General features: G+C 36.3%; 1 protein-coding gene across 4 annotated transcripts in view; it reads right to left on the reverse strand.

The window, feature by feature from the left end:
* Positions 1-12,825, reverse strand: part of stk11ip (serine/threonine kinase 11 interacting protein) — a 101,554-nt gene that overhangs the window by 83,654 nt on the left and 5,075 nt on the right. For all 4 annotated transcript variants that reach the window (XM_053497653.1, XM_053497654.1, XM_053497652.1 and 1 more), the window contains exons 9-12: positions 8,414-8,517; positions 6,067-6,156; positions 5,920-5,961; positions 5,227-5,394 (exon numbers count right to left, since the gene is read on the reverse strand). In XM_053497653.1, the coding sequence (XP_053353628.1) occupies positions 5,227-5,394; positions 5,920-5,961; positions 6,067-6,156; positions 8,414-8,517 (404 nt within the window). The remainder of the gene's footprint in view (positions 1-5,226; positions 5,395-5,919; positions 5,962-6,066; positions 6,157-8,413; positions 8,518-12,825) is intronic.

Here is a 12,825-nt window from a genome sequence, read left to right on the forward strand (position 1 = left end):
ACACACAAAGAACTTAAAGGTTCTTTTATCTAACCAGCACGTTTTTATTTTTTGACCGCAAGTGAGGCATCATTGTGGAAAAAAAAATCTCTCAGCTTTTGTTTTAAATAGTACAAATGCTCATCTGGACAAAGAACTTATGGTCTTCTGTTTTACGGTCAGATGAAACAAAAATTTAATTGTTTGGCCGCAATGATGAAGCCTTCAACCCTAAGAACACCATCCCCACTGTGAAACATGGTGATGGGAACCTTATGTCTTCGTGGTGTTTTTCAGCAGGTGGACCAGGAAATCAAAGCACGACAACGACCCAAAACACACAGCAAAATTGGTGAAGAAATGGTTAGCAGACAAAAACATTAATGTTTCGCAGTGGTCCAGCCAGAGTCCTGATTTCCAGGAGAGAATCTGTGGAGGGAACTAACGATCAGGGTGATGGCAAAAGATGAATGGGCAAAAATACCAGTGGAAACATGCAAAAGCTGGTCAGCAATTATAGGAAGCGTTTGATTGCTGTAATAGCCAATAAAGCCTTTTCTATTGATTATTGAGAAGGGTATGGATAATTTTGGATATGCCACTTTTTGTTTAAATGTAAATAAAGATAAGTAATATTTTTTTCCACAATGATGTCTCTTATACATCGTCTTATCTTCAGGGAGATGCCGGTGTCATTTACTATATAACTCCCTACTCTGTTTTAGAGCAGGTTTATTTAGGTGCAGCTTTTCCATGTGATTGATGTCTTTACAAATCTATAAAAGTGTGTTAAAAATGGAATTACCCAAATACACTGAACAAAAATATAAACTCAACACTTTTATTTTTGCTCCCATTTTTTATGAGCTGAACTCAAAGATCTGTAACATTTTCTACATACACAAAAGACCCATTACTCTCAAATATTGTTCTCAAATCTGTCTGTGATAGTAAGCAATTCTCCTTTGCCAAGATAATCCATCCCACCTCACTGGTGTGGCATATTAAGGTGGTGATTAGACAGCATGAATATTACACAGATGTGCTTTAGACTGTCCACAATAAAAGGCCACTCTGAAATGTGCAGTGTGATCACACAGCACAATGCCACAGATGTTGCCACCATTTGCCTCACGCAGTGCAACACATCTCCGTCGCATGGAGTGGAATGTTGGTCCACTCCTCTTCTATAGCTGTGCAAAGTTGAATATTGGCAGGAACTGGAACACGCTGTCGTATACGCTGATCCAGAATATTCCAAACATGCTTAATGGGTGACATGTCTGGTGAGTATGCTGGCTATACACGATGCCACACACATTGTCTGCCATCTACCCTGAACAGTTAAAACAGGGACTCATCCGTGAACAAAACACCTCTCCAACATGCGAGACACCATCGAATATGAGCATTTGCCCACTCAAGTCAGTTACGACGACAAACTGCATTCAGGTACAAACCCAGATGAGGACGACGAGCATGCAGATGAGCTACCCTGAGACACTTTCTGACAGTTTGTGCAGAAATTCTTTGATCATGCAAACCGATTGTTACTGCAGCTGTCTAGGCTTATAGTAGAGAAAACATTAATTTCATGAGCAACAGCTCTGGTAGACATTCCTGTAGTCAGCATGCAAATTGCATGCTCCCACAAAGGTTGCGACATGCACATTTCAGAGTGGCATTTTATTGTGAGCAGTCTAATGCCTCTGCAATATTCATACTGTCTAATCAGCACCTTAATATGACACCTGTGAGGTGGGATGGATTATCTTGGTAAAAGAGAAGTGCTCAACAACACAGATTTAGACAAATTTGTGAACAATATTTGAGAGTAATGGGTCTCTTGTGTATTTAGAAAATGTTACAGATCTTTGAGTTTAGCTCATAAAAAATGGGAGCAAAAATTAAAGTATTGCATTTATATTTTTGTTAAGTGTATTTCTTTTTCTTCACTTGAAGAAAAAGTGGAGCCAGCTTTGCCAATTTCTTTTTTGTCTTTGCAAGTGTTTTTATAAATGTGAAATGATATTGTAGCAGTATGTAAATAGAAAACATATGTACATAAATGGTTCTCGTATCCACACGCATTGGAGATGCCCCCCTCCCTGTGCTTAGCGCTCCACACACATGGCTCTATTCAGATGCTAATTGATGCATTGTTTGTTTTTTTTAATTTGTTTTCTTTTTAGACGTAAGAACAAAAAACAAAATAAAATCTTCTATATCGATGTAAGAATCTTGTCCCGAAAAAATCGCTTGTCACATAAATCCACACAAGGCTCTTCAGGTTTTTTTATTATTTAAATAATAATTACCATGTTTTTTTTTTGCTGATTGTGTCCAGCATTCAATAATCATTTGACCACGAATAGCTGGAATGTGGTTGTAAATTTATGACTGAAATAAAGCTGCTCACATCGCACAAGAGCACACAATAAAGCTGCTCACATCGTGCGCACTTCCACTTTGTAAAAGGTGATAAGGACAGCCTGATTCTAGTCATAAAGAGTGGCAACATTTGCAAAGCAGGCAAGATGTAAACTCAATAAAAGTAGCCCAGAAAAACAACAAAACTAAAATATATACAGTGGAACCTTGGATCACGAGCATAATTCGTTCAGGAAGTGGGCTCATTTTCGTTCTACAGCCCCAAAAAATAATTAATACAAAATATAAAGTAAAATAAATAAATAAATAAATAATAACCTGCACTTTACCTTTTTTATTTTCACTTTAAAAAAGTAAAAATAACTCCTGACAGATCAGTGTTTCCGTTTATGCGTGCAGGCGCTGTGTGAGTTTGTGTATGTGTGTGAAGCTAAAGTAAGAGGAGACTCTTACATTCAGCCCCTGTCTCTCCCTTCTCGTCTTACACAGTAAACCTTTCTCCTCTCCTATTTGAACACACACACACATTACCAGAAAGACAGTTTTGTCAGAAAAATTAGTAAGGAACATAGTATGCACTCACACGAGTGTTATTACAGTAGCTAACAGAATCACTGCTGTAAAGTGAAACAAACAAATAAATGAACCTGCACTTTACCTCGTGACAGAGCAGAGACTGTGTGTGTGTGTGTGTGTGTGTGTGTGTGTGTGTGTGTGTGTGTGTGTGTGTGTGTGTTTGTGTGTATATGAAGTAGAGAGGGGTTAAGGGGGTGAAGAGGCCTGGTGTCAAATTACTGTACGCGCACGCACACATATAATGACAGGCTGAAACAGAGGGGGAGAAAATGGATTTTTAACCTTTTTTAACATGCGTGGAAAGCAAAAAAAAAACTTTTTTTGCTTCCCACGCATGCACCCACCTGTAGTATAAGAAACAGTTCACATCTGCTGTACACACGCGCTTACAAACAAAATGAAATGTTTTATGTGCACACACGTGGTCACAGTGCTATAGTAAACAGTACACGCATGCACGGATTATACCAGTAAGACCCAGCAAAGGAGACGATTACCCACAATTTTACAGCACAAGAAAGAGAAACAATGGCTCTAGGGGTCAAAACAAGAAGCGCATGCATGATACTCGGTACTCGTAAACCAAGACCTGCTTGTTTTTCAAGTCAAAATTTATAAAAAATCTTTGCTCGTCTTACAGGACACTCTCAAACTGCGTTGAGAACACTGCCTTTTGTAAAGTAAAGTCATTGTGAGCAGTCTTATTTCAAATCATACTCGGATCACAAAAAAACAACAAATACAAAACAACATAAAGTTTAATTACACAAATTAATAGTTTTGTTTGCTTTACAGCTGTGCACTGATGTGGTGTGGTTGTTGGTTTTTCGTCTGCTCAAGGGGTCGCCACAGCTGAATATCCAGTCCCCACAACAACTTGGCACAGGTTTTACGTCGGATGCCCTTCCTGACGCAACTCTCCTATTTATCCGGGCTTGGGACCGACACTGCGTCCAGTAGCTGGGGGGTTTGGGCACTGGCTGGGAAATCTAACCCGGGCCTTCCACATGGCAGGCGAAACACCTACCACTGAGCCACCAGTGCCCAGCTGAGCACTGATGTGTAAATTGCTTTTTTAATGTCCTTAAAAAGAAACCTATGTAGCCATAAGCATATTTAACAATCCGAATTAAAAGCTATTTGGTCTGGCTTTTAAAAAAAGTAAGTTCTTCTTGTGTATATTCTGTGAAGCACAACACATTTATTTAAATTCTAAAATGGTGCTTGCAGGACTTAAAAAACTTTAATAAACAAGCGAGGTCTTGATATATGAGTAGTGCCCATGTCTGCTAAAGGTCACATGAACAGAACTGAGCCAATGGTTCTTCTCACTTGCACACTACGGGATTATGGGTAATTGTCTCCAATGCCCAGACACAGTGTGCAAAAGTTACTTGCATAGTCAACAACCGTGCTCGTGTACTGTTAACATTCTAAACACATGTTTGTGTGAGCATAAACACAAACCGATATGCGCGCACACACACACACACTAAAAGAAACACTGCTCTGTCAGGATTCTTTTCAAAGGTAAAATGCAGGTTAATTCATTTTATTTTTACTTTATATTTTGTATTCATTATTTCTATATTATTATTTTTGGGCTGTGAAATGAATCATCTGAGTTTTCATTATTTCTATTTTGATTCTATTCTATTTTCCACAACAAATTATGCTCACAATCCAAGTTTTGCTCTGTAAAAAAAAGTTTTGCTCTGTTTTATAATGGCTATAATCTGAAGTGCTTATTTGATTTTTGAGTCTGGTAACTATAACCTCTCTGCAGCAAATGTAAGCTTTGGTCTTGCTTTTCTGGGATGGTCTTTATGAGAGCCAGTTTCATTATAGCATTTGATGATTTTGGCAACTGCACTTGGGGGTACATATAAAGTTCTTGAATTTGGGGTTGACTGACCTTTATGTCTTAAAATAATGATGGTATATCTAATTACTTTACTTGATCCGATTGCTTCTTGTCATAATATGGATTTGTATAGTAGTTGTAACACTAATACTGCTCTGTACCCAACCTTCCTTTGCCCAGGACAACTGATGGTCTAAAGCACATTAAAAAGGCAAGAAATGTTACAAATTAACTCTTGACAAGGCAAACCTATAAATTAAAAACCATTCCAGGTGACTACCTTGTAAATCTGATAAGAGAATGCCATAATGGTGCCAACATGTCATCAAAATTAAATGTAGCTACTTTTTCTATGATTTTTCACCGCCTCCATTTTTATCAAAGCTTGTAAATGTGTTTGGCTTTGGCAACCTTACCTTGGACTTTCTTCTGTAAACTTGACTTGCTCTTGATTCTTTGATAGACAAGCTGTCACTTAACTCTCCTCCTTCACTGGACATGTCCTGAACGGTTTGCTCAAGTGCCATGGCAATTTGGGGTGCTTGAGACATCTGGTGTATTAGCCCCCTGGCTTTTGACATGACCTGCAGAATCATGCACAAACCTGGACATTTTTCACCCACTAAGCATGCAGAAAACTTATTAAAAATACCCTATCAATCTGCCATGACCACCAGAGTCAAACTATAAACATAAGTGGTGTTGTAATATAAGAAATATAATTTATTAGCCTCATTTGTTTAAAAGGAGCCTTTGATAATATTCTCATGCTGTGCCAAACTGTATGATAAATGTCTAAATCATGTTGTATTATACTTTATAAACTGTTAATTAATTAGGCCCATTTAACAGAGTTTATTGGTGCTTATTAAAATGCTATAATAAATACTTTAAATACTTTTGCATTTCTTTAAATACAACTAATCACGTAATCAGAAAAAACTATCAACTGAATAATTGATTACCAAAATAATTATTCACACTATGAAACCAACTTTTTAAAAACATTCCTAATGTTATCTGCTCAAGAGATACACTTCAAGCACTGTCTAAAACAATACTGTATCCAATCTGTATCCAAATAGTGTTAAAAAAAAGTAACTCCTTACTGCAAGCTCAGCGGAAGACAATGCAGAACCATCAAGTTGCAGCTAAAAGAAAAACACATAAATTAAATTTATAATAATTAACTTACAAACAAGTTAGCAAAAAACAACATGCATGTATACACAAAAGCAGCATTTATATGTACACACTCCTTGGAAAGTAGCTTGTGGAGAAAGGTGATGAATGGTTGAGTTTCGGTGTGTCCTATGGAAGTACAGTGGGTTACCTTCTAGATTTAACTGTAAGGGGATAAAAAAGTAAGTTAAAAAACAATAATAAAACAATAACAACATACATTAAAGTTGACAGCAGATAGATAGGAGTTTCAGGTTTTATTCACTAATTTTACATTAAATACATTGTTTAAAATTATCCATTGTTTAATTGATTGGAAAAGGTTATCCAAGACCAGATAATTATCTGTGAAAAAGCAATTGTACCTTTGTTGCTTAATCAAACATTTAATTTAATTGCAATAACTGACCACTGGGTTTATCTAAAGTAGACATACCTAGGCCTAATTACTGACACCCTAATAAATCAGTAATTTAAATAAATTACAAAGCCATTTTAAGGCTCTGGGACCTGAGCAAGCCACAGTAAGGGCCATTACTCCTAATTGGAGAAATACTACAGCAGTCTAAAAAACAGATGAATCTTCCCATAAGTGGCCAAATTGGAACAGAGCAGTATCCTTAAGTGAGAAGTAAGAATTACTGCTAAGCAAGAGGCTCAAACCACATTTCAAACATGCTGAATAACTCCCAGGACTTTTTTTCAAAAGTCGATTCAAATGTGGAATGTGAGTTCAAACAAATGTTGTGATGCAAGAGTGATTGTGTAGTGATACTGTGTTGCCTCAAGGCCTGGCCAAATTGACACAATTACATTACAAACTTAAGTTCGAGCAAATTTGGTTTACATAAGACAATGTTCCGCAGTACACTATTTTAAGAACCAATTATTTTTTTAATATGGGAGAAACAGGTGTTGCATATGGAAGCTCATTGCATTTTAAAAAAAAAATCTCAGGACTTATGTCATAATTATGACTTAATATCTCATAGTTGACATCCTGATCTCATAATAATGACTCAATTATTTCATAATTATGAGATAAGGGGAGGCAGTTTATGAAAGGGGCATTTTAGCGCATGACATCGGAAACGAAAGTTACTGCATTCTTTTGCTCTGAAACAAGGACCCAGAATTTTAAGTAGGTGTCAAATAATTTTCTGAGATACCACAAAGCCAGCTTGGATGCATTTCAAATGAATGATTGTGTATCCATTAGGCATTCCATATTGGTTTCTGTTACGTAGGTTGGTATGGATAGCCGCACTACGAAGTGTTATGATGTGTATAAGAGCATTAAAGCAGGTCTTTAGAGGGGATCAATGAAATAGGAGTTTTTGTGAGAGTGCTTATGATACAAACGGGAAGGACTTTCCGTTTGAAGATAGCAGGGGATTATTAATTAGGAACACAAAAGGAAACAAAATTTAAACTGAAAATACAAAATGAACAGAGCTCCGCCGTACGCGAGAACGGACGGTGCTCAGGAAACTAAAAATAAACGTTCGCCCTTACCGAGGATTTATAAGAGAGAGAGGGGTTTGTGTCTTTTTTTTTGTACTTTCATACTGTACTTAACCTGAGTGCGCACGCTGGACTGATGCGTGCCGCTCCCCCTCTCTCTCTCTCTTGCTCTTGTCGGCGTCTCAGACAGGCAGAGGCTGGGGCTTTGCCTCTGTCTCTGAACAGCACACTTTGTCTGTCTGTCTGTCTTTCTTTTCTGCGGACCTGCCCGTTCAGAATATTGCAGAGTATTTATGCGTGGTTCTACCCATCTTAAGACCCGCATTGTTACAGGTTTAGCTGCTCCTGAAGACAGAGAGCCACTTCGAGAAGGACAAAATGTGCTTTCCTCCTGAACAGTCCTAAGCACTTTAGATACCTGTGCAGTGTTGAGATACTAATGATAATATTATCCAAATTACTTAATGACATTAATATCTACCAGTTTTAGGATCTCATAATTATGAGATATTATCCCATAATTATGAGTTAGTAAGTCGTAATTATGAGATCAGGATGTCATATTTATGAGATATTATCATAATTATGACATATGTCCTGAGATTTATTCTCTTTTGTGAATGCAATGCGCTTTCGTAGGTTACATAACCATTTTCTTTTTAAAAAAATTATGATTAAAAACTGTTTATGTTTACTCCCCTCTGTTCTGTAAAACTGTCATACTTTACATTTTGTATACAAAACTGAAACCTTTAAATGTGACATATGCAACAGTAGTGGACACCACAGCTCTCACAAATGCTTTTCCACTGTACTGTGCAGTATGTTTACAAAGACAGTCTCCATTCTAAGGCACAGCAAGATTAATCCTATATTCAATGGTTATTACCAAGTACACCTAGCATAGCATCAGTCACTAAATGAACATTTTAAACTTCAAATGAAGAGAATTTTTACCATATTGAGATTGTGAAGAAGGGACAGTGGAGCTAGTTGAGTGTGCTTCATTAGCAGGTTGTAGGCCAAGTCAAGATGCTGAAGAGAAGATAAATGTTCCACCCCTACAGGCAAAAAAAAAAAAAACAGATATGGGTAATTTGAGGGTTTATGTTGGTTTGACTAAGCCAACATACTGTTTTTCCCATCAGCATATGAGGTTGTCATGACAAAGCCATCATAGACTAAATCAGCCACTATGTAATGACCACTTGCCTAGGACTGAGTAGGGGCCCCCTTTTGTTGCAAAACATCACTGATCCATCAGGACATAAACTCAACTAGATTTCTGAAAGTATGCTGTGGTATGTGGCACCAAGTCAATAGTAGCAGATCCTTTAAGTCCTGTAAGTTGCAAGGTAGGGCCTCCATGAATCAGATATTTTTTTCCGCACATCCCACAGAAGTCAAAACACAAACTGTGCTACACCCGGGCCCATAATAGGGCTGAAGTAAGCTTGGGCCCTAAATATTTGTTGAATGGATTAGCGTGTGTGTGTGTGTGTGTGCACGCGACATGTGAGTATTAGTGTATGTGAGCGAGAGAATTATGTAAGTCTGTGTGAGATGAGCGAATGTCAGAATATTTGTGCATGTTTGTGTGATTCTGTATGTGATTATTTGTGATGTGTGTGTGTTAGTATGTGTGTATGTGACTTGTTAGTGTGTGGGGGTGTATGTGAGCGTGCATGTGTGTAAAAGAGAGATGTGAGTGTTAATATTTGTGATGTGTATGTGTGTAGTAAAGGGGGGATTTTATGGTAAGACCTCCAAAAAGCAGCAGATGCTGTAAAAAAAGTATCACACTATGATGTCACTCAATGTGATGCCACAAGAAAAAGTATTAACCACTTATCAGAATGTTTAAGGCATTGTCACTTAATAATACTTAGCAAAACAATAGGGCCTTTCACACACAATGGCCACATATGGCTGATGTTATAGTGCTTGGGGCCTAATAATCCTTAAGAAAGCAAGTGGTCCCCGCGCACACTAGTGCTTGGGCCCTAACCTGCACTTTACCTTTGAAAAAAAATTCTGACAAAGCAGTGTTTCCCTTAGTGCACGTTTGTCCGCGAAGCGCAAGTAGGACAATTAAGTCGCTCCTCTCGTCTCAAATAAAAGTAGGGAGAGAGCTACTGTGTAGGATGACATTTACACACAGACATGCAAACACTGCTCTGTCTGAAAACTTTTTTTTTTCTTTTTAAAGAGTAAAAGTTTTGCCCATTCTTCTTTGCAATGTAGCTTGAGCTCAGTCTGATTAAGTTTGTAGGCCTCCCTGGTGTTTATTTATTAGGAAATTGTTCCCAAGAATAATCCAGGACTGTGAAGGTCCACAATTCTTTTTAGAGATCTTGGCAGATTTCTTTCGATTTTCCGATCATGTTAAACAAAGAGGAACAGAGTTTAAAGTAGACCTTAAAATACTGTATCTACAAGTACATCCTTAAATGATGTCAATTCATTATGACATAATTTTTTTAAACTTTTCAAGTTGTTTAAAGGAACAGTCAACTTAGTGTATGCAAAACTCTCACCAACTATAACTGTGATATAAGGAATTATAAATGAAATAATCTACCTGGAAAGAAATCAATGAAAAATCTTGTGTCATGGATAAAGTTAATTCCCTAACCAACTTGCCAAATCTTTAATTTGTTGACATGAAATCTGTGAAGCGGTTAAAAACTAGTTTTACTAACTTCAACCTATAGTGTCATGAAAATGTACTCTTCCTTTCCCAGATTTTCTTTTGCGTATTTGTCACTTAAATAATTCCGATCATCAAACTAATTTTTAATTTACACAAAGATAACTCGAGTAAACAAAAATGCAGTTTTAAATAATCATTTTATTTATTGAGGGAAATAATCTGATCAAATCTGCTTGGACCTACAGTATGTAAAAAATATTAATAATTAATAAGTAATTAAACCCAATAATTGGTTGTGTCCTGCTTGGCTGCATCAACTGCAACTAAAGCATTTGTTCCAGTCAGAGGTGAAGTTGTTGTTTTTATATCATAGCCTTGCTACATAAGCCAAGTGAGCTTAAGCTTGACATCACAAACTTGACATTACAAATTCTCCTTCAGAATTATCAGATTAAGCACAGTATTCATGGTTCCATCAATTACAGCAAGTCTGCAAAGCTCCAGACCATTACACTACCACCACCATGTTTAACTGTTAGTAGGATGTTCTTTTTATAAAATGTTGTGTTAGTCTTACACCAAATGTAATGGGAAATGTAATGGGATTTCAACTTCTGTCTCATCAGTTCATAGCATATTCGCCCAAAAATCAAGGGGGAAATACAGAATATTTAATAGCAAATGTGAGACGAAGGTAGGTTCCTACGTAGGTTCACCACTGTTCAAAGTTTTCTCCATTTCTGGATAATGGCCCACCATGGTTTGCTTGAGTTCCACAGCCTAAAAAAACACTTTTGTTACTCTTTCCAGACAGATTTTCCTTTTCCAGTCAATTATTTTGTTTCTTGAATTTTTTTTTTTTTATTTCTTCTTGTCAGAATAATTCTATTTTAGTAATTTCTTGATTCAAAAGGTCTGACAGCAAAGCCTGGGTGCGGCAGGTAAACTTTAAATCAGTTTTCCAAAACATGTGGCTAATCACAGTTTGTTGATGATTTCAGATTATCTTTGTGCAATTTTTTTTTGATGATGTGAATAATTTAAGTGTGATTAAAACAAACAAAAAAAACTTTAAAAAGTATGAATACTTTTTCATGTCACTGTAAGTGTATGTAAACTTCAGTTTTTTTGTGTAACTCAGAGCTGTAAATTTAATACTATTTAGTTGAAGTTATGTATTAGAAAATATAGTAACATCAACAGTCTAAAGTTATCACAGATAATTAACTAACCTCAAGACTAAGTGTCTTAGTAATAATGTTTGTACACTGCCACACTACTGACAGTTTTAAACCTTGAATGTAGATATTGTCAAACTTAATTTGCATTATTTTAAATACCATGGACAAAGAGCATCATAAGCTATAGAAAAGCCAATAGTGCTGCTACAGTAGATCAACGCATCTCTCCACTCTTATACAGTATACTGCATGTATTAGCCATATTTCTGACTAAAAACTAGCATTCACCTCTGCCATTCTATACTTTAAAATCTATTTAATTGCAAACTACTAACAAACACTAATAAGAAAAAAAATAAGGCTATAAACTAACCCATATGATACTAAATGATGAGCCATCTGTTCACACTGAACATAGTGAACTGCAACACTAGTCTGCAGTGATATCACATTTGACTCTCGTCTAGTCAGATGACAAAGATAGTGTTCATCACTCAGTGGTCAATGAACACTACCCCCACCCACTTAAAAACAGGCTCAGCTTCTGGTAACTTTTTTTTTTTTTTGAATTTGCAACTTTTTGGTTTTGCATGAAAAGAAGCCCAATTTTATGCCATAGAACTATTTAAACAGAATACTTTTTTATCTATATAGCTTTTAAAACTTGTCCAGTGCCGAGCTAACTAATTTATGTCATGCTAGAACTTTCTCACTTCCTGGACGCCCAAACACTGTCTCTACTTCTAATGTCACAAATATAGAGTCAGTTAATGTTCTCAGGTACAGTAATCATCATCACATAATGTTAACAAAAAAGACTTATGTTTATTTATATCTTTCATTCATGGTACAATCACATTTCACCTCGGTTCACTTGCTTGGTGTGCACAGAAGCTCAAATAGCAGCGATTACACTTGTCTAAGTAAACTGCCCTTACAGCATAACCACCGCAAGATCGTTTTAAACATACCAAGGGTTTTGCATTTGGATGATGGCATATTTCAACAAGGCAGAACACACCACAGCAGGTTAAAAAGAAAAAGAAAAAAGAAAAAGAACTATTCTGTGTGCACAGCATAAACAAAAGAAATATTTATTCCTCAATCCCAAACAAAAAGTATGAAAATTGGATTTGATTTAATTTTGGGCTATAAGATTTCCTAATTTGATTTGATACAGTAACACTAAAATTTGTGTTTTTGTCTGATTTGTCTAAAGTAGTAATATTTCTTACAGTTCTTGAAAAACAGTTTTTGAATTTTTTTAGTTTTTAAAAAAATTGCTAAGTATTTAATAACACGGTAAGTGGCAGTACTGCGTCAATCACTTACAGTACTGTATGGCTGTAATAATTAGGTTTACGAAAATAAATGCAAATCAGTTTAATTTGAGTGTGTATGAAAACATGGTCCAAATTTCTATTTTCTATGGTTTTATCAATAAAATCGAGGTAAGAAACAAATTTCTTATTATACCTTAGGTTTTTGTACAGGCTGCATCTGTTTTTGATATTTGCATATAAATAATGACTCTT

Source organism: Clarias gariepinus, chromosome 6, assembly GCF_024256425.1.
Source record: "Clarias gariepinus isolate MV-2021 ecotype Netherlands chromosome 6, CGAR_prim_01v2, whole genome shotgun sequence".
NCBI classification, from domain to species: Eukaryota; Metazoa; Chordata; class Actinopteri; order Siluriformes; family Clariidae; genus Clarias; species Clarias gariepinus.